At 39.2% G+C, this 20,598-nt stretch overlaps 5 protein-coding genes across 6 annotated transcripts; 2 read left to right on the top strand and 3 right to left on the bottom strand.

The window, feature by feature from the left end:
- The first annotated feature begins 205 nt into the window (after positions 1–205).
- Positions 206–3,388, top strand: LOC103837835 (proline-rich receptor-like protein kinase PERK5). Of its 2 annotated transcripts, XM_009114250.3 has the most exons (8): positions 459–1,188; positions 1,464–1,931; positions 2,009–2,095; positions 2,195–2,265; positions 2,350–2,426; positions 2,504–2,648; positions 2,733–2,894; positions 2,977–3,255. In XM_009114250.3, the coding sequence occupies exons 1-8, from the start codon at positions 459–461 to the stop codon at positions 3,253–3,255; spliced, it is 2,019 nt and encodes a 672-aa protein (XP_009112498.1). The 2 variants fall into 2 exon arrangements, with proteins under 2 accessions (XP_033142455.1, XP_009112498.1); XM_033286564.1 differs by having other exon boundaries at positions 206–1,188; positions 2,504–2,894; positions 2,977–3,388.
- Positions 3,389–3,632: 244 nt separating this feature from the next.
- Positions 3,633–8,601, top strand: LOC103837747 (coatomer subunit gamma). The gene is made up of 17 exons (XM_009114151.3): positions 3,633–3,871; positions 4,085–4,233; positions 4,341–4,454; positions 4,546–4,746; positions 4,822–4,923; positions 5,120–5,227; positions 5,304–5,537; positions 5,703–5,953; positions 6,091–6,262; positions 6,342–6,497; positions 6,588–6,638; positions 6,854–6,991; positions 7,076–7,273; positions 7,354–7,485; positions 7,575–7,748; positions 7,877–8,116; positions 8,203–8,601. The coding sequence occupies exons 1-17, from the start codon at positions 3,826–3,828 to the stop codon at positions 8,395–8,397; spliced, it is 2,661 nt and encodes an 886-aa protein (XP_009112399.1). The 5' UTR covers positions 3,633–3,825; the 3' UTR covers positions 8,398–8,601.
- Positions 8,602–8,818: 217 nt separating this feature from the next.
- On the bottom strand, positions 8,819–11,396 carry LOC103837655 (guanine nucleotide-binding protein subunit beta). The gene is made up of 6 exons (XM_009114051.3): positions 11,034–11,396; positions 10,857–10,951; positions 9,857–10,281; positions 9,383–9,740; positions 9,186–9,299; positions 8,819–9,096 (listed from the first exon to the last, which is right to left on the bottom strand). Exons 1-6 carry the CDS (start codon positions 11,137–11,139, stop codon positions 9,061–9,063), a joined length of 1,134 nt encoding a protein of 377 aa, XP_009112299.1. The 5' UTR covers positions 11,140–11,396; the 3' UTR covers positions 8,819–9,060.
- A 506-nt stretch (positions 11,397–11,902) lies between these two features.
- Positions 11,903–16,538, bottom strand: LOC103837559 (glucan endo-1,3-beta-glucosidase 7). Its single transcript, XM_009113950.3, has 6 exons — positions 16,298–16,538; positions 15,911–16,206; positions 15,448–15,816; positions 13,039–13,386; positions 12,458–12,719; positions 11,903–12,305 (listed from the first exon to the last, which is right to left on the bottom strand). Exons 1-6 carry the CDS (start codon positions 16,356–16,358, stop codon positions 12,121–12,123), a joined length of 1,521 nt encoding a protein of 506 aa, XP_009112198.1. The 5' UTR covers positions 16,359–16,538; the 3' UTR covers positions 11,903–12,120.
- Positions 16,539–17,238: 700 nt separating this feature from the next.
- LOC103837455 (cyclase-associated protein 1) lies at positions 17,239–20,305 on the bottom strand. The gene is made up of 10 exons (XM_009113847.2): positions 19,937–20,305; positions 19,693–19,861; positions 19,542–19,606; positions 18,833–19,130; positions 18,586–18,733; positions 18,382–18,491; positions 18,238–18,293; positions 18,092–18,148; positions 17,780–17,923; positions 17,239–17,682 (listed from the first exon to the last, which is right to left on the bottom strand). The coding sequence occupies exons 1-10, from the start codon at positions 20,234–20,236 to the stop codon at positions 17,596–17,598; spliced, it is 1,434 nt and encodes a 477-aa protein (XP_009112095.1). The 5' UTR covers positions 20,237–20,305; the 3' UTR covers positions 17,239–17,595.
- Between the last annotated feature and the right edge of the window lie 293 nt (positions 20,306–20,598).

Genomic DNA, 20,598 nt, shown 5'->3' with positions numbered 1-20,598 from the left:
CAAAAAAAACAAAACCAAACCGAACATAATTTATAAATAACCAAGCGATCCTATTTGGAGTTGTAACTTTATTCTTAGAATATGTGAAAACTCTTAAAACTACAATTCCAGTGGAACAGGGAGTATCAAATATAGATGATGGAGAAAGAGAGAAACATTTGCTTTCTAATTATAGTCAAAACTGTTCATTTGTTCATAGGAACTCTCCTTGTTCCTAGGAGAAAGCTATTTCTCAAACCCCAAAAAGAATCCATCACGATTCCAATCTCTCTCTCTAAACTTTCAAACAATCATCTCTTTCACCACGAGGTAGGTATGAATGTCTTCATGTTCTAAATTTTGAATCACATAAAGCTATTTGTGTTTTGCTTGGAATACAAGGCTGTTGCGTCCAGGATCACCGGGGACAAAGGTTTCTCCGTCGTTGAGAAACCTTTCACCGAGAAAAACACGTCATCATGGCTGACTCACCCGTGGATTCACCTCCTGCCCCGGAAGCTCCTAATGCAGGCACAGGCTCGCCGCCAAATGAGACATCACCACCAGTAGCACCTGTTTCATCCCCACCGGCCCCTGACTCTGCTCCTCCACCAACTAACAATAGCTCTGCTTCTTCACCACCTCCTGCACCGCCGAGCCAAGAAACCTTACCTCCTCCATCACCGCCACCTTCACCGCCTGCTGCAGGTAATCCACCACCGAAAACTCCAGAGAATCCTTCTCCACCTTCTCCTGAAGTCAAAACTCCGGTAACTCCACCTGCACCGCCTCAAGCACCGGCCAACCAGTCACCCCCTTCACAAAGACCAACCCCTCCTTCTCCTGGTGCTAATGATGACCGTAACAAAACCAATGGCGGCAACAACAATGGTAACAACAGAGACGGTTCTACACCGTCTCCACCATCAGGGAACAACAGAAACTCCAGCGGCGGTGACTCACCGTCACCGCCTCGGTCAATAAGCCCTCCTCGGAGCAGTGGAGGTTCAGACTCATCATCATCCTCTCCAGGAGAAAGTCATCATCAACCCAATGTTGGATTGATTGTTGGAGTCCTTGTAGGAGCAGGGCTATTGCTTCTACTCCTAGTGCTTATTTGCATCTGTTGCAAGAAGAAAAGAAAGAAACGTGATCCTCAAGTCAACCACTTGCACTACTACAATAACAGTCCCTTTGGAGCACCTAATGGTAATCACATGTTTTAACACATCTATAAAAATGTTTCAAAACTATCATCATAGTCTAGTAGTTTAAATTAATGTTCAAGAAATCGTTAGGTGGTAATTAGTAGTTTTATAGGGGATTACTGATTAGGCGGATGTTTAGACTATTTTTTTGAATGCTTAGACCAAATTAAAAAAAAATCATTCATTTGCCACCTATCGCTGCGTAAATCGATCTTTAGAATACTGTTTAAATGATTAAGCTTTAGAAGCTAAAGGTGTTGTTGTTGCATAGTGTAGGTAACGGTGGTTATTACAACAATGGAACACCACAAGATCATGTGGTGAATATGGGAGGAGGAAACTGGGTCCCACAGCAACCTGTCTCTGGTCCTCATAGTGACACTTCCAACTTAGCTGGTCCAACGCCGTCCCCTCAGGCTGCGACTCTTGGTCACAACCAAAGCACTTTCACCTACGATGAACTCTCCATAGCAACAGAAGGTTTCGCTCAGTCCAACTTGCTAGGCCAAGGAGGATTTGGATACGTTCACAAAGGTGTTTTGCCTGGTGGCAAAGAAGTTGCAGTGAAGAGTCTTAAACTTGGAAGTGGACAAGGAGAGCGCGAGTTTCAAGCGGAGGTTGAGATCATTAGCCGTGTCCATCATCGTCATCTCGTTTCTCTTGTTGGTTATTGCATCTCTGGTGGCCAAAGGCTTTTGGTTTACGAGTTTTTACCTAATAACACTCTTGAATTCCATCTTTACGGTACATTCATCTAACATAACATAATCACTTTTAAAAGTATGGTTTCTTAAATATCAATAACATGGTTGGTATTTCAGGAAAGGGTCGTCCTGTTTTGGAATGGTCTATACGACTGAAGATTGCACTGGGATCAGCTAGAGGCCTTGCATATTTGCATGAAGACTGTAAGAATTTTTTTACCCCACACCAATTTACTTTCTATTTTTAAGCTCTTTCTATAATGAACTAAAGATTTGTATATATATTTTACATCAATGATATAGGTCATCCTAAAATTATCCATAGAGATATCAAAGCTGCAAACATTCTTCTTGATTTCAGTTTTGAAACCAAGGTATATATTTATGTTCACCGTTGTAATGCTATTACTTTCATATCTCTTTGTGTTGATGCGTAAATCAATTTTCATTATACACAGGTTGCAGATTTTGGACTAGCTAAGCTGTCTCAAGACAACTATACTCATGTCTCCACTAGAGTCATGGGAACATTTGGGTAAGTAGCTTTGAACAGTCTTACTTCATATGCACATAGCCCACTTATTCACTATGTTTTTTATATCTTTGGTTCAGATACTTAGCTCCAGAGTATGCGTCAAGCGGAAAGTTATCCGACAAATCTGATGTTTTCTCATTTGGAGTAATGCTTCTTGAGCTCATAACAGGACGGCCTCCAGTGGATCTAACTGGAGAAATGGAGGACAGTTTGGTAGATTGGGTAAGTCGGTCTGGTAATTACTTGTTTAATCCCTCCCACCAAATACTTTTAAAAACAAAACTAATGTTACCATTTGTTTTGCAGGCAAGACCTCTGTGTATGAAAGCAGCTCAAGATGGAGATTATAGCCAATTAGCAGATCCTCGTCTAGAGACAAACTACAATCAACAAGAGATGGCTCAAATGGCTTCTTGTGCAGCTGCAGCCATCAGACACTCAGCAAGAAGACGACCTAAGATGAGCCAGGTTCAAAGAAAACACTTGTTAGTTATTTTGTTATCAAATCAATCACAATCTTGATGACATTACTTATGTATACAAATGAAAGATTGTACGAGCATTAGAAGGAGACATGTCAATGGAGGATCTAAACGAAGGAGGAAGACCGGGACAAAACTCGTACTTGAGCCCCGGAGGCATGACCTCAGAGTATGACGCAAGCTCGTACAGTGCAGACATGAAGAAAATAAGGAAGTTAGCGTTAGAGACAAAAGAGTATCAGAGCAGCGAGTACGGTGCAACAAGTGAGTATGGGTTACATCCTTCTGCTTCGAGTAGTGAAGAGATGCCTAGAGGTTCTTCAATGAGACGCAATTCTCAGCTTTAGAAACACACATTCACTTGCATCTCTCTGCCTATGCCTTACATTTTTTGTAAAGGCATTTTGTTCCTTGTGTTGTTTCATTCTGCGTCAAAGAATAGCCAAGCAGCTTGAAAAAAGTCCACAATTATCATGTTTTTAGGTGTTTTATTTTACTAGAGAGACTATACTATAGTGTATTTTGTCTTAGTGAGCCATATATAAGTTATGGTTTTGTAATTGATATGCTTAATCAAGATTTTATTATATGTTTACTGTTGGTATCAAATAACTCCCATCTCTTAAGATTTTTTTGTTTGAAAAAATTAAACCACTAGATCAAAGAAAAAAACAGTATGAAAATAATCAATTGATTAATTGCATCATCACTCCTATAAACTCTCGCAAGACCTCACAAATATGACGTGGCAGTCTCTCGCAAGATCATAGTATTTTTTTTTAGAGCTCAGCGTATAAATCTGAGGCCTACCGCAGCAGATCGGAGCTCCTCTACCGCTCGATCCCATCAGTTTCTGAACGTCCGACTCTTCAAAAGCGAGATCTGAGTGACGGAGTAGTTTCGAAGGTAGATCAGAAATGGCGCAGCCCTACGCGAAGAAAGACGACGATCACGACGATGAGTGTACGCTCTCCGCTTTTTTTTCTGTTCTCATGAATTTAGGATTCTCTGGTTTTGTTGCAAGGCGTTAGATCAGATGTTTAAGCTTCTAGATCTGTGGCCGATTCTAGATATTAGCTGATTTGGTTTGTGTAGATCTGCGATTTCACGTTGTTGATTATTACTGATCCGTTGTGAATTGTTTGCTTATTTGCTAAATTTTGTTTTGGGGATCAGTGGAGTATTCTCCATTCATGGGAATCGAGAAGGGAGCTGTTCTTCAAGAAGCGAGAGTGTTTAATGACGCTCAGGTTGATCCCAGAAGATGCTCCCAGGTCATCACCAAGCTTCTTTATTTGCTTAACCAAGGCGAGTCATTCACCAAGGTCAGCTTTCGATTTTTTTTTGTTATGCAGATTCACCTTCATGCTTAATATCATAGCACATGTGAAAGTATCATGTTTAATGAAGTTTATTTTGTTTTTATATGCAGGTTGAAGCGACGGAAGTTTTCTTTTCAGTTACGAAGCTTTTCCAATCGAAAGACACAGGGTTGAGGAGAATGGTTTACTTGATCATTAAGGAGTTATCTCCTTCATCGGATGAGGTTTGACATCTTACTCAGTTTTCATATGAATAATCATGGTACGTTTTGAAAGTATATGTTTCTGATAAGTTTTTTGATCATTCTCTTATAGGTTATTATTGTGACAAGCTCTCTTATGAAGGACATGAACAGTAAAATTGATATGTATCGGGCCAATGCTATCCGTGTCCTCTGCCGGATCATAGACGGAACTCTTCTCACTCAGATTGAGCGATACTTGAAACAAGCCATCGTGGATAAGAATCCTGTGGTGTCAAGTGCAGCTTTAGTCAGTGGGCTTCACTTGCTAAAGGTACCTCTTACACACCGCAACGGTTAGGTTCTTTCTTAGTTGCTAGGGCTTATATTCTTGTAATGTCTTTTTCAGACAAACCCAGAAATTGTTAAAAGATGGAGCAATGAGGTTCAGGAAGGTATTCAATCCAGATCAGCTCTCGTTCAGTTTCATGCCCTAGCTTTGCTCCATCAGGTAACTCTGTCGCATTGGTGTTACCTAAGTAAATTGATTTATGTTTACTGAGATGAAGTACCTCGAAAATAGAGAGGCTAGAAACAATAATTTTTCATTGATTTAAACAGTTTCCTAACACGATATGCCATCCTTCTAGTTATAAAGGCAGTGAGAAATTATCTTATAGCTGCTAAGAATCTATCATCATATACAGATACGCCAAAATGATCGTTTGGCTGTTAGCAAGTTGGTTGGTAGCTTGACCAGGGGATCTGTCCGCTCTCCCTTGGCTCAGTGTCTTTTGATACGTTACACCAGTCAGGTTAGTCCTCTATGCCGTTTGATTTCTATATTGGGAACCGTATCTGTGTGATTTATCTCTATTTTATATTGTTCAGGTTATTCGTGACATGTCTAACCACGGTCAGTCTGGAGAACGTCCGTTCTATGAATTTCTGGAGAGTTGCCTGCGCCATAAGGCAGAAATGGTCATCCTTGAAGCTGCCAGGGCTATCACTGAACTTGATGGTGTTACAAGCCGAGAGTTGACTCCAGCAATCACTGTTCTCCAACTCTTTTTGAGTTCACCTAGACCAGTGCTGAGATTTGCTGCTGTCCGAACTCTGAACAAGGTTTGCAATGCTTTCTTATATCAAAATTTGCATCTAAAAAGTCTTTCTTTGTATATCTAAAAACACCCAAAGGATTGTATAGTCTTCTGGATAACTTAATCATTTCTTTTACCATCAAGGGTGAAAAATGTTTCATCGTACGCTAAACGCAAGTTTGAACCACAGGTTGCAATGACTCATCCAATGGCTGTCACCAACTGCAACATTGATATGGAGAGTTTAATTTCTGATCAGAACAGAAGCATTGCTACCCTCGCAATCACTACTCTTCTGAAAACAGGGAACGAATCAAGTGTAGAACGCTTGATGAAGCAGATAACTAATTTTATGTCAGATATCGCTGACGAGTTCAAAATCGTGGTCGTGGAAGCAATAAGATCGTTGTGTGTGAAGTTTCCACTGAAGTACAGATCCTTGTAAGTGAAGTTTTAGGCTCTTTTATTTGTACTTTTGGTCTCTAGCATTGCTATTCTTTCGAAGTGACTTACAAATGATACGGTGTTTTTATAGCTTCGTGGCTGATGATTAATCTGTTTCACCTTTTCATTTGTAGGATGACCTTCTTGAGCAACATTCTTAGGGAAGAAGGTGGATTTGAGTATAAACGAGCAATAGTAGATTCTATTGTGACCATTATCCGAGATATCCCTGATGCGAAGGAAAGTGGATTGCTTCATCTTTGTGAGTTCATTGAAGATTGTGAATTCACTTATCTTTCAACGCAGGTAAATTATTTTCTCCATAATCCATCTGGTTGCTATTGAAAAATTCGTACATGGTATTTAAATGTCTTTTGTCGCACAGATCCTTCATTTTCTGGGAATCGAGGGGCCTAACACCTCTGATCCAAGCAAGTATATACGATATATTTATAATCGTGTGCATCTGGAAAATGCCACTGTCCGGGCTGCTGCTGTTTCAACACTTGCAAAGTTTGGATTTATGGTTGAATCCTTGAAGGTGTGTATAGTTATCTTATTAGCGTCTTTTTCTCTTCTTTTTATCTTCCTTGACTGATGATAAAGAGGCTAATCATTGGATTCTTGGCAGCCCCGTATTACCATTCTGTTGAAGCGCTGCATCTATGACAGTGATGATGAGGTGCGTTCTTTAGTCTAGAAAAGCTACTTTCCAGTCGTGGGTTCAGTAATATATCTGTGCATTTCTGTTTCTGTATGCCGTTTGTGTACCCTTGGGTCGGTTGCATCATTGTACATGCATACATGTGTTTGCCTTTGTAAACATTATCTGAGGAGATACGTGCAAGTTTTTTGGCGATTCCTTCGTTGACCATTACGACCTCTTTTTATTTTAAGGTCCGTGATAGAGCAACACTGTTTTTGAGCGTCCTTGGCGGCGATGGTACTGTTGACACTGATAAAGACAGCACGGAGTTTTTATTTGGTTCCCTTGAGGTTCCTCTGGTCAACATGGAAACTAGTCTGAAGAATTATGTGAGTTTTGCATTTCTCAGTTTTCTTCTTTTTGTATGGGTTCCTAGATAGAACATTTAGTTATCTTATATTCTTGATCTGCAGGATCCCTCTGAAGAAGCTTTTGATATCAACTCTGTGCCTAGGGAAGTAAAATCCCAGCCCCTTGCGGAGAAGAAAGCCCAGGGTAAGAAGCCCACTGGTCTCGGTGCGCCACCAGCTGCACCTGCTTCTGGCTTTGATGGCTATGAAAGACTTCTCTCATCTATTCCAGAGTTTGCCGCCTTTGGAAAACTTTTCAAGGTTAGGGCTGAATATTCTTCTCTTTCACTCTAATGTTGTTGACTTACCTCCACTGCTTTAACTTGTATTTCTTTTTTCAGTCTTCTTCCCCAGTGGAGCTTACTGAAGCAGAAACAGAATACGCTGTCAATGTTGTAAAGCATATCTTTGACAATCATGTGGTGTTTCAGTACAACTGCACCAACACAATACCAGAGCAGTTGTTGGAGAGGGTACTGAACCATTGGTCTATAACATTGGTGTAAAGCGTATCTTATTGCCTTCTGGTCTCGTTTCATAATTCTGGCATGGGTTTTTGTAGGTCAATGTCATTGTAGATGCTTCAGAAGCAGAGGAATTCAGTGAATTGACTTCAAAGGCACTGAACTCACTTCCTTATGATTCGCCTGGTCAAGCCTTTGTTGCTTTTGAGAAGCCAGCAGGTGTCCCTGCAGTTGGAAAGTTTTCTAACACATTGACTTTCGTTGTTAAGGAGGTACATGTTGCTTTTCATTTCCATCTTTATTTATTTATTTACTATATACACGATGAAGGTTGTTCAGAGATAAAAAAAGAAAAGCAATATGACTAGTTTTTTGTGCATTATAAATGTGTTTGTAACAGGTTGACCCAAGCACAGGTGAAGCAGAGGACGATGGGGTAGAAGATGAGTACCAGCTGGAGGATCTTGAAGTTGTGGCTGCAGATTACATGGTGAAAGTGAGCGTCTCCAATTTCAGGAATGCATGGGAAAGCATGAATGAAGAAGATGAGCACGTAGACGAATATGGGCTTGGCCAGAGAGAGAGTTTGGGAGAAGCTATAAAGGCTGTCATCGATCTTCTTGGCATGCAGCCTTGTGAGGTTAGTCAGCTTTAGTATACACGATCGTTTGTGGTTCCCGGTTTGATGATAACTTGCAACTGAGACTTTGAGAAATAAAATTGCAGGGGACGGAGACAGTTCCGAGCAATGCAAGGTCACACACTTGCTTATTGTCAGGTGTGTACATAGGGAACGTGAAAGTGTTAGTGAGGGCACAGTTTGGGATGGACAGTTCAAAGGAGATTGCAATGAAACTGGCGGTTAGAGCAGAGGACGTCTCTGTCGCTGAGGCCATTCATGAGATTGTTGCCAACGGCTAAAACTCTGATTGGATCACCAAAGAGTGTGTTATTATAAAAGTACAAGACCAGAAATAAACAAGACCTTTCTTTATGTTTCTAATAGATCCTCGCTTTCCTTCTTTTTCTACATTATTTTTGTCAAATACGTGAGTTTTTTTCCTAAACTTTTGTGTTGATTTGATGGTTAAAAGAAATAGTTGAACTGCTTAGTAAAGGTTTCAATATAAATCGATAAAACTACCTGGTTCCTTGGAGGCTTCTGTTGTCGACATGGAGACTTGTCTGAAGAATTATGTGTGTTTTCATTTCTCGCTTTCTTTATTTCTTATATACTTGATAGGACATCAAAAGTACACTAGTATATATGAGGATTTAAGCACGAAGTAATTAGAGAATTAACACTGTAGGGGACAAGTAACAAGTTAAGTAATGCGATATATGGTTTGGCAAACGCAAATGAAGAATAAATAAATCAAAAGTACACTAGTAAACATGGGAAGTTTTGATCTCTCTAACACAATTCCACTATTCAAAAGCAACAACACACCTTCCCATTCATTCCCCTTCCCCATTTTTTTCACACAGATTACAAACAAAGAGTACAGAATATATTTAACCAAAACGAAAAGAACTCGAGATACAGCTGATGAGACACGACTCCTATGTTTTGTTTTCTCTTCTTCATATCACTCTCCTGTGCCCTCCAAATGCCCATATCTGTGTAATTTAATAACACACAAATCCTCAAAAGTCTATCATCTTAATCACAACTCTCATGTTGTTACTTTTGTTTTAGAGACACTAACCTTTAGATTTGAATCCCAGCTTCCTGTACACAAGGCACTTCCGTCTGCTGACATCCCCAAACAGCTTATCCGGTTCTTGTGCGAATCCTGCAGTTCCCCCAAATCCAATACAATCTGCATGCAAATTAACCCCCACATTAGAATGGGCCAAAAAAACAACTTTCACCACCACTCATACTTAATGTTATTTAGCTTACCTCTCCCAAAAGAGTATCCCAAACGTAGCAGGCGTTGTTGTTCGCGTAACCAGCGAAAAGAAGTCTCCCCGAGGCAGAGAACGCAATGGAGGTCACAGGTACGTTCTCACCATCACCATGTGGCTGATACACCTGGAGTTGATGCCCCGTCCTAATGTCATACAACCTGCATGTTCCATCGTCTGATCCAGTCCCAAATCTATTCCCATCCGGAAAGAACTTGACAGTATTGACATCTCCCTCGTGCCCATGAAACGTTCGCACCGCTCGGCTCGCAGCCCGAGTGTCCCACAAGCGTGCAGTGGTGTCGCATGAACCAGAAATGAACCAGTTTGGGTTTGATCCACTGATTGAGACACTGGGGGTACAATAAAGGTGTATAAGAGCATGAGTTTTAACTTGAATCACAAACCTACAGATTGATTCCAAATCAAAATGGTAATAAAGCAAGCAGAAGGAAGCAACATCCCCTACCTTAGTACATCAGCAGTATGTCCAGACTGAAACTCGCCGCCAAAAACAGAAGTTTTAAGACCAGTAGTTACATCCCATAAGACACACGTTTGATCACCTGAACTTGTGATCAGACGAGCATCCTCATTTGGGACATACTGACAGCACGAAACATACCCCCTGTGGCCACTAAGCATCCTCGAAACCGGTACAGTCCCATCCTTATCCGCAGTGGAGCTAAGACTGAAGATAGAACACACACTGTCTAACCCACCACACGCAACCGTCTGGCCATTGGGAGAAAAGGCACAAGTCATAACCCATGCACAAGGGAGTTTAATAGCGTGAGTCTTCTGACTCGTTAGAGCATTCCACACTATTAACCTCCCATCTTGAGATGCACTAACAATCCGGTTCCTTTCCGGCGTCCAGTCTAACGAATAAACCTGTAAATTTACACATGTTAAAGCTAGCTACCTCATCCGAAATCCTCATAAAGAATGAAGCTTTTGGTTAACCCTAAAATGATTTACACTCCCTAAACCGCTAATCTCAATATCCAGCTCCAATTCTTCAATCATACATAAGGAAACTCTAGAAAAATTCGGTTAAGTCCATGTAACTACTAAAATCTTCAAAGAATGAACTATTAGCGACCTAAACTCCTCAAAGAATGAAGCTTTTAGTTAATCCTAAAATGATTACACTCTCTAAACCGTTAATCTCAATAGCCAGCTCCAATTCATCAACCATACATAAGGAAACTCTAGAAAAATTCGGTTAAGTCCATGTAGCCTCCTAAACTCTTCCAAGAATGAACTAATTGCAACCTAAACTCCTCAAAGAATGAAACTTTTAGTTAACCCTTAAGTAGATACACTCCCTAAACACTTCATCACGGTTCACAAGCTAGAAAGCTTCCATAAAGAAGCATACTTGGAAGGATAAAAACATAAACTTTGCAGCAAATGAATCAAACATTCAATTCACTTGTAATAAGATGAGAGATAAGATCACTCACCTTCCCGGTGTGTCCCTGAAGAGTACGGCAACAAACCAGATCCGTGGCTCCGAATTTCACCGGAGAACGACCTTGCGCCGCCGAGTACTTAGCCACTGCCCAAAATTCAATCCCAAATGAAATAAAAAACAGATCTAAGAATCGCGAAGAAGAAAGAAGAAGAGGAGAGTCGCAAACCATCGGTGTCGAGGAGCTGGAGGCGTCTCTGTTGAAGCCTATCGCGGAGGTTGTTGACGGTCTCTGTAGCGACGGCGTGGCGTTCTTTGAGCTCGGAGACAGACATTATAGAGTTTCGGACTTGGCTTTCTCCGTCGCCGATCAAAGGGAATTAGAGAGAGAGAGGGTGGAGAGGTCTAGAAGAGAGGAAGAAGGTTCATGGTTTGATTGAAACCTAGAGAGAGTTGATTTTAGGGGAATTACGTGGGAAAGGAGAAGAGAGATGAAGCAGTCAAGACACGCTTGTTGTTGTTGTTGTTGTTGTTGTTGTTGTCTTGTTGATGGCTCTGACCTGAGATAGAAAGAGAGAAGAAGTAGCTATAGTCAATTAACGATTGACTGTTCCAAAAACGGTAACGTTTTGAGTTTAATGTTTTTTTTTCTAATTTATGTATTACTCATAGTATTTTCCTAGTTATGAAAAATTAATGTCATAGTGTTTCGGTTATTCTGAGATATAAAAAAAATCTCATTCCTTGAATTTCTAATTAACAAAAAAAATGAAGGCAGTAACTCACTTGTTTTCATATCTGCATAACCAAGATTAGAGACTATAGTCTACAGATTACCAACAAAAAAAAAGATTTGACTATAGTGTAAAAATAATTAAGATTGACTATGAAATTTTTTTTTTTTTTTTGACTATGAAAATTTAGTCATAGTGTTTTGGTTATTATGAAATATATAAAAAAATCTCATTCCTTGAATTTCCAGTTAACAAAAAAAAATGAAGGCAGTAACTCACTTGTTTTCATATCTGCATAACCAAGATTAGAGACTATAGATTACCAACAAAAAAATGTTTGACTATAGTGTAAAAATAATTAAAGGGCAGTGAAATTTATCCTAATTAATATATTCATATCCATATGAAAATGGAAAGAAAGTATGTCACATGGGAAATAGCCGTTACCGTCTTACCGACTACAATAATTATTATATACTAACTTAATAACAGCTTTGATCACACGACTCATATGGAGGGAGGAAGAAAAACAAGAAGTGAGAGTAGTTAATTAAACTACCCCCAAGAAGCTAATTATGCCCATTACATATTAACATGGAAGATTAGGGACACAACAAAGATGAGTAGAAAAGATAGAGAAGAATAAACTTTTGGTTCAACTGCTCCATTATCTTTGCTATCTAATTTGTCTGAGCTCACATATTTGTTCATTACTCCTGTACTTCCTGCTCCTCCTCCACCTCCAGGATAGACGCAGCTGTTATAACCTATACAAATTCAAGATATGCAAAGCCAATTAGCATTAGTTTTCATATTGTCAAAATGACATTAATGTTGTCTCTTTCATATAGTATATTTTCAGACCAATCCTAATGCAGTCCAGCGATGTAGTCTTTGTTAGGGTGTGAGAAAAACTTACTTGGGTTTTGGGAGGTGATTGTTGCGGTTTGAGAGAAATCACAGTCTGTAGGCTTTTTAGGAGACTTTTGAAAATACATATTCATGGCAAAAGCTGCATGTGAAGCCACATTGTTTGGCTCGAAACAAGCTCCTCCTGGTTGTATCGGACCACAGTCTATTCCTTGTCCGCACGCCCAATCCAAGCTAGCTTGCAACTGCTCATCCGTCGCACCATTCCTCGGTACACACCACCCCGTCGACGTCACTTTGCCTGATGGCGTCTGATTCAATGATACAAAACATAACCTCCTAATTTAAGTTACTTTATTCCAAATAATAACCGCAACTTCTACTACTTAAATGAAAATTGTCTGCTAGTATAAACACAAATGTCGAATAATCAGAGCCTAAATCAAAATGATATATAATAATTTTGGCCTTTACATGTTAAGTTGTAATTACTATTTTCCAAATAAAACCATAGCTTTTGCTACTGTAAACAAAATTCTGTTCTTTTGTTAAATGTAAACACAAGAGTATAATTCAGTAATTAGGAGCCTAAATGATTTGGGAACTGGATTAAGATTATGATTATCTAACCTGACCACTACTGTTGCTGCTACTACCGCTACTCTTGGCAAGGCCTGCATCATAGGCCATGGAAAGGTCGGTTTTGAAAAGCCCAAAGGCACGTTCTGAAGATGGTCCAGGCTTTAGATTCTCGTCATAGAGTGCGAAGATGTAAGTGTCCACGGACTTCCCAGGCATGAGAGGTGTGCCAACCATTGACTTTAGATGAGCTATTAAGTTTCCGTTGTATGCTTTAGCATTATCCACGCTCGGTCCAACTTCGTTTGGGTCTCCTCGTGAAGGCCAACCTGTTTCCGCCACCACGATCTCTACCTTCTCGAATCCAACAGATTTCAAAGCCGAGTGAACCGCATCTACCTGCGAAATGATGAAACAAAGAGACTGTAACGTGTGTTGCAAGTAACGACGAATTTTTATACTACTTTGTACTCAGACATAAGCACGTAGTATGACCTGAAAGACACCGTTTTCTATTTCTCTTCTATTTTTAAAATGATTTTTATTAATTTTTGTCACCACAGCTTACGTGGAATTGATGATGCCAAGTGCAAACAAATGCTTCAAGAAACATCTAAAATAAGTAAACTACTAGTGGGAATCCAGCCTGTCAGACAAATCAGTAAACGGCTGACAACGATTTATTCCCTAAAGAAGATAATAATTACAGCACATGAAATATAAAACAAGAATTAACCACAGCAGATGTAACTAAGAAAGTGTAGACTGAGAGTGAGACAACATACGCTCGTATGGACCCATATCATCCAAACGTGAACAACTGTCTTTTGTACTACACACAACAAGAATATAGATTCTTTCCAAGTGGTAAAGTAGTCACAGAATAAGTTCCTTGCTACATACAATCTATTGCAAATTCATATACAGAATAAAAATTTAAAAACCAAAAGTTCAAACTAATATTTTTTTTATCAAACTTATATATTCCTAATTCCTCCACGTGAATACTGCTAAATATCTATATTATTAAAGTTGAAGTACACATTGAGATTGTTTGGCAATATAGATAGTAGTTAAAAAAATAGTACTGTTTGGAAACATAGATAGTAATAAGTTAGGAAAAATAATAATGGGCTTATGCTACTAAAAATTGGAAGCCCATTACATTATATTAAAAAGTAATGGGTCTATGTTATTTGATATATAATATATTCAAATCAAAATAATAATTTAAAATTGATTTATATTAAAAATTCATTCAAAAAAAAAAAATATATATATATATATATATATTCAAAATTTGATTTTTACTAACATATTTTCTAACAACTATTATAAAAATATTTTCAATATATATAAGAAAAATACAATACAAAACCCAATTTCAAACACCAACTTAAATTATGGCTTTTATATTTCACATTAAATTTTAAAATATAATATATGTGATTATTTATATGATTGTACGTATAAAATATTATTAATTATAAGAAACTTATTTGATGGTACGTATAACATACGTTTAATTATATGATAACACATATTTTGTAACCTATGATGACACATATAGGATATATATGTAATAGTGATTAGGAGTGGGCGTTCGGGCTCATTTTCGAGTTTTTTTGGGATTTCGTGTTCAGTTTAGATTTTTGAGGATTTGGTTCGGATTTGGTTCGGATTTGGATAACCAATTTAAATAGGTTTGGTTTAAATATTTAGATAGAGAATTAATAATAATTTAAGTATTTTTGGAGTTTTGAGTATATCTTAACTATTTAAGATATTTATGTTTGATTATCTGTATATATTTTCAAGCATTTAAGCGAACTTAAAAGTTTACATCATATATATAAGTAATTTAAGCGAACTTAGAAGTTTACATCATATTTTCAAGCATTTAAGCGAACTTAAAAGTTTACATCATATATTTAAGTATTTACGTTTGATTATTTGTATATATTTACATCATATATATTCTGGATGTTTTTATATATATTAAATCTAAAAATAATTAATATATATAAGTATATAAATCTATTTTGGATACCCAAAATACTTCGGTTCGGATCGGATTAGATTTCAGTTCTTCAAATACCAAAATTTTGAATAATTCAGATATTTAATTAATTCCGGTTCAGATTTAGTTCTACTTATTCGGATTGGAATCGGTTCAATTCTTCGAATTCGAGTTTTTTGACCAACCTTAAATAGTGACATAAAAATCAAATAGCATCATATTTTTTTTTAAAATACACCCGCACGGGCGTGCGGGTCAAAATCTAGTCATTTATTATGATCACAACAAGAAATTACTTGAAACTAACAGACCTGGTTAATCTATGCTTTTACATCTAGTTAAATCATTAGCTAATTTTGCGTAAAAGCTAAACACACAAGTGAATTGATTAGTTTCAGACCAGACTCGTAAAAGCGTGGGCCCAACTCTAATAAATTTACCTGAGCATCGAACATGTTCATGTACTTGATTCCGGTGTTACCGTCAACTCGACCCGGGTTAGGCTGGAAGAGGCAAAACGCTAGCGTTTCGGGTCTCGTGTCACCTCGATAAGCAAAGAACGGGTACGGGTTAATAGTGAAAGGCGAACCAGTGTCGCTTAGGAACTGTAGAATCCCCTTTAAACCGGCTTGAGAACCGGGCGCAAACGAACCGGAAGACGGCGGGTCCGAGCTGCCAAGCACCGTCATCGAGTGCACCGTCGACACCTTGATTTTCCCGCCGAGCGACGCCGCCTCGAGTGCTTTTTGCACGTTTTGCATCGCCGGGAGTAGCTGGTTCACTAGATTCGGATCGTTCGACATCAGCACCTGCAACAACGAACCGGTTTAAGATTTTTTTTTTTTTTGCAACTTAACCGGTTAAGATTTTGTAATTTTTTTTATAAATTAGAGTAGACCGGACCTCGTTGCCGATGTTGATGAGGATGATTTTGGAGGCGGGGTAAAAAGGGAGGACGTTGGAGTTGATCCACTGAGAGGCGGCGTTAGGATCGGCGGCGAGGGAAGGAATGTCTCCGTTACCGGCGCCGATGACGATGCCGATACCGGTTCCGGCCAAAGCTTTGATGATGGCGGGATCGGCGCCGTAGAGCCTCACTTTCTCGATAGAAGAGGACTTGAGGAGCTTGACGGTTTCCGAAGGCGGAGGGAGGTTGTCGGCGACTTGGCCGATGTTAACTCCGATGAATGGCTCTGCATCTGTTGAGTAAACAGAGAAAGAAAAATTAAGGTTAGACTGAAGAGGAGTGAGGGAGGGTAAAAGCTACGTCGTATTGACGAAGATACTTACGTGAGGAAGGGAAGTGAGATAGGAAGATGAGGAGGAGAGAGAAGTAGATGGAGATAGCCATGATGGTGAAGAAGGATGAGACAGAGATTCTGTGAGAGTTTTTATAAGTTGATTAAAATAAAGAGGTTTTTTTTTTTACTGTAACGGTTACGTTGTAGAGAGACGAGTTTTCCAAAGGAGACACGTTTGTGCTCGTTTTCCACAGTCCACGTGTTGACTTGTATTACTGTCTGAAGTGTAAGTCTTCGGTCTTGGTCTACTATTTTGTAGTATTATAGGACAATTCCGGTAAGAACTTGTTCTGCAAGATAAGTTTTGAAAGAGAGCTTTTCTTTGTTTTTATTACCAAAATAAAAATTTGAAATCGCAAATTATTGACTGTTAAAGAAAAGATTCGTATCAATACTCTCACCATATTACAAGTTTTACTGTCCAAAAGCAGGTTCGTGAATCCGATGTAAAGTCTAAAAAAACTTTCAAGCAATGGTTGTAAAAAATGGTCAAAGTAGGTAGCATGTAGGGCTCATAAGTACAGAAGAATGGTTGTGACATTTATTAATATCTCTCGTAAATTGAAGAGAAGAAGGATGCTAAATTTGTGAACATGCGCATTAGTTTCGTGTTTATGTAGCTTGATAAATGCACATAGGTTTTTTTTTTCTCTGATCAAAAAATGCATATAGGTTTTTATCTCATAAAATGCGAATGGCATGATTCCCCCTTTTCCATGCTACTTCCCAGCGTAAGTGTATTAACCCATTCTTCACGTTTCAACCCCACCACCTCCAATTATTTCTAGCTTTTTGGTGATTTCACAATTTTTCAACTCAATTATTATATAAGACTGTTAGGTTAAGTGAAGCTTCTATTCGCATTTTCGACAGCATTTAAGACTTTTCCTCAAGATTTTTAACCAAAGCTCGAATAATTTCCAAAACAAAACGACCAAGAAAGTTGATAATACATTAATGTTTGCATATTCCAAGAATAGGACCACAGCTTTTTGTATCCAGGATTTGTTCACATTTTCATCAGCAATAATAACTCAGAAAAAAGTATGAGCGCACCAAAAAAAAAGAAGGAAAAGCCCAAATCCAATCCAAAACCCCAAAGACACACAAAAGAGAAGATGATCGAGATGACAACAAACAAACAAACAAAAGAACCTCCAATCCCAAAATATAGAGACAGATCAACAAACAAACAGTTTCAGCTCTATTAAAATCTGAAGAAAACGAGTTAAAACAAGACCTGATATTTAAGCAAAATCCAGACGTGAACAGAGATTCCCTTTTAACTTAGGCACCTGAGTGCGAGACCGGTGTCGTCTCGAACTTCCCTTCGGTGAACACATGGTTGTACTGTTGCGGCAGTGCATGTTCCACCTACAATGGTGTGAAAGTAACACTATGAGAATGATTCCTTCAACGAACAGTCTCCCCTCAAAAAGACTTATATAGTTACGAACAGAGGAAAGCATACCCAATCTCCATCAGGGGAAGTACCAGGGACCATTACATTGATCTCACTCGACTTGGCTGTTGTTATAGCTGTCTCTAATGAGTCTTTGTTTAGGTATAACTGACAGCCAGTTGTGTTGTCCACAGAAACTGTGGGAGCTGAACCCTGCAATAACCACATATGACGTAAAAGACAAAAGGAAGAGCATCAGTGTCTCGAGAAAAAACTGCAGACATTATAGGGCTACATCATAAGATTGTTAAGCAAAGCGATTGTCCTTATAAAGATATATTTTCCGGCTATTAGAAAAGCTATAGATGATAGAAAACAAACCTGACATTGTACTTCTACGTTGGTGCAATTCACTATCTCAAATGCAGCCACAACATCCTATACAGACATGTTACATTTTACATGATTAGAAATCAAATAACTTTATACTGTTGGAATGTACGAGGAAACAGTATTATTCCACTCACCGTGAAGACAACACCCATTTTGGTGCATTTGTCAATGGTGATGTTATTGACTTTTCCTACAGATTATAGAACAAAAGTAAAGGACTCAATTTTTTTTAGCAGATATCTAACTTCTAGGCTGAACTTGGAATGGCGCAAAGTTACCTTGTATCTGCAAGACAGAATCTTTGCAACCAAATACATACACAGACTGTTTGGCATCACAATCGCTGATAACCAAGTCCTTCTTCCCAATTTGGTTCTCAACAGCCCACCTAATATGATCCAGTAGAAGCCAACAACCATATTAAAGTATATCTACCATAGCTTGTATTTGTACCATATAAGTTATTTGTTAGAAAAACCCACTTGCGACCCATTTGAAGTTCCAGTTTCGGTGGTCCAGTTTTCGAAAATGCTGGTTTAGTTGTACGAGTTTCCTTCTCAATGGAACTCACTGCTCCGGATCTATCAGCACGGTTCTTTGTCTTCATATCATCTGTCACTTTTCTAAGACCTGGAAAGCACAGAACAAGAATAATAAACTATTTTGACTCACATTCCAAACAGAGATTGCGCCAGAAAACATGAAGACATATACAACGTAACAACATACCTGAGGTCACAGCACCAGAGCTGAGCTGCTGGAAAACAGCAGACATGCCTTGTTTCTGGTTTGACGAAGATGATGGCTTTGAAGATTCAGAACTGAAGACCGGTGCTGGGGGAGGAGCAGGAGCACCAGGTGGACCCTTTGCAGGAGGAGCACTAGCAGGTTTCCCTGATGCATTCCATACAGGTCCCAAAGCGTAATGACTTTTAACATAATCCCTCAAACCAGGCAAGTAAAGTTCTTTCAATGCTTTAGCCCATTCCACATGATTCGCATCTTTGTTTCGGTACTCCACCAAAACCTAAAATAAAGAACATATAGACACATAATTAACAGAGCACAAAGATCACCGAACAGCAATTTAAGGCTTATGCAATCTGAATAAGCAATTGTTTTCCCAAAGCTTTTAACAATTTCAGCTGACTTATTGATTTTTCTGTACCACAAAAAGTTTTTGTTTTTTAAATTATACATGGGTATCATGGCTCCCACAAAAATGGGTCCAGACTAGCCTCGTGTTAGCAGCCTACGTTTTCAGCCCACGTGTCGGTTTTCAGCCCACGTGTCGGGTCCCCTGTCCCTAGGGGTGCCGAAATATTAATTCCCCAGTGGACTCGAACCCTGGTGACTTCACCGTATTATGGCTAGGCATTTAACTACATAAGGAAGATATGAAATCATATAAATAGTTTGAAGATTAACTAACTATCACCTTATTGTTGTAGAACTCAGCCATCTGCCAACTTTCTTCCACATGAGCGATTGGCATGCTCATACCTTTGCAAGGTGAAAAGCAAAATTACATCACAGTCAATCATTTTCAGTGAAGATTACAGTAAGTATCAAAGTTCAATCTGCTTTACCACAATCTTTTCCTGTAAAAGCAATCCAAGCCAATGCAGATAAACTATCAGACGCAGCCTTCAGGTGATTGAAGAAATCAGACCTCCTTCCCTGAGTCATCGCGTCAGCTTTCATCGTAACATCATTCAACGGCTTGAGAAATCCAGCTAACCCAGCCATGTCAGGCTTCTGCTCACAATCAAAAAGATCAAAACCAATCCAATCCGCACGAAAACGAAGTTATCATTCATTGATTACGCCTACCTGAGTTTGCTTGATGCGAACGAGCAGATCCTTCTGCGTAGCGAACGCTTCGGCGACGATCTTCGTCACGTCTAGAACAGGTCCGCCGATCTTCTCCGCCGCGCTCAGGGCCCTGCCAACGCACTGCGAAATCAGATCTTCGTAGGCAAGGATCGACGGATCGGAGGACGCGGCGGCATCGGTTCCGGCGGAGAAATCTCCTCCGCGGGAAAGAGTAGTAACTCCTCCTCCTCCGGTGCTGGAGATTCCCTCGAGCCTCGTAACCGCAGCTTCCAGGCGCTTGATCAAACTCTCATCCATCCTTCGCGTAACAAACAGAGTTCGCACCAGATCTAGATGAAAATCGAATTAAAGTGGATTTGATTTTTTTGCCTTTTGGTGATGGAGAAGTCAGGAGAATATGTGATGCCACGTGGCGACTTTTGGATAATTTTACTAATCGCAGGTAGTGGAGTGGTCGTGGACTGTCGGATCTCTAGAGCTGGTATATTTGCTTGACCCGAAATCAATTCGGTTGTTATCGGATTAATGTAATCGGACCGAACTAAACCACAATAATTATGGTTTAAGATACAGTCCAGCTTTAAACTCTTACTAATTCGAATACCAAAAAAATTACAATTTGGTTTTTTTTGCTCACTGGTTCGATATAACCTTTAGGT

This window comes from Brassica rapa, chromosome A01, assembly GCF_000309985.2.
Source record: "Brassica rapa cultivar Chiifu-401-42 chromosome A01, CAAS_Brap_v3.01, whole genome shotgun sequence".
NCBI lineage: Eukaryota > Viridiplantae > Streptophyta > Magnoliopsida > Brassicales > Brassicaceae > Brassica > Brassica rapa.
Note: the sequence above shows the minus strand (reverse complement) of the source record. Positions and strands in the feature narration are given on the sequence as shown.

Coding starts and splice junctions, on each gene's coding strand:
- LOC103837835 (XM_033286564.1), top strand. CDS start 459: ATGGCTGACTCACCCGTGGATTCACCTCCTGCCCCGGAAGCTCCTAAT. Junction 1,932..2,008: donor TCTTGAATTCCATCTTTACG/GTACATTCATCT, acceptor TTGGTATTTCAG/GAAAGGGTCGTCCTGTTTTG. Junction 2,096..2,194: donor TGCATATTTGCATGAAGACT/GTAAGAATTTTT, acceptor TCAATGATATAG/GTCATCCTAAAATTATCCAT.
- LOC103837747 (XM_009114151.3), top strand. CDS start 3,826: ATGGCGCAGCCCTACGCGAAGAAAGACGACGATCACGACGATGAGT. Junction 4,455..4,545: donor TATCTCCTTCATCGGATGAG/GTTTGACATCTT, acceptor ATTCTCTTATAG/GTTATTATTGTGACAAGCTC. Junction 6,263..6,341: donor TCACTTATCTTTCAACGCAG/GTAAATTATTTT, acceptor TTTGTCGCACAG/ATCCTTCATTTTCTGGGAAT.
- LOC103837455 (XM_009113847.2), bottom strand. CDS start 20,236: ATGGATGAGAGTTTGATCAAGCGCCTGGAAGCTGCGGTTACGAGGCTC. Junction 19,131..19,541: donor CTGAGTTCTACAACAATAAG/GTGATAGTTAGT, acceptor TCTTTATTTTAG/GTTTTGGTGGAGTACCGAAA. Junction 18,294..18,381: donor TTCTGTCTTGCAGATACAAG/GTAACTTTGCGC, acceptor TATAATCTGTAG/GAAAAGTCAATAACATCACC.
- LOC103837559 (XM_009113950.3), bottom strand. CDS start 16,358: ATGGCTATCTCCATCTACTTCTCTCTCCTCCTCATCTTCCTATCTCAC. Junction 16,207..16,297: donor ATCTCACTTCCCTTCCTCAC/GTAAGTATCTTC, acceptor TTTACTCAACAG/ATGCAGAGCCATTCATCGGA. Junction 15,817..15,910: donor TCATCAACATCGGCAACGAG/GTCCGGTCTACT, acceptor TCGTTGTTGCAG/GTGCTGATGTCGAACGATCC.
- LOC103837655 (XM_009114051.3), bottom strand. CDS start 11,139: ATGTCTGTCTCCGAGCTCAAAGAACGCCACGCCGTCGCTACAGAGACC. Junction 9,741..9,856: donor CATACTGCTGATGTACTAAG/GTAGGGGATGTT, acceptor TTGTACCCCCAG/TGTCTCAATCAGTGGATCAA. Junction 9,097..9,185: donor GCTGGGATTCAAATCTAAAG/GTTAGTGTCTCT, acceptor TAAATTACACAG/ATATGGGCATTTGGAGGGCA.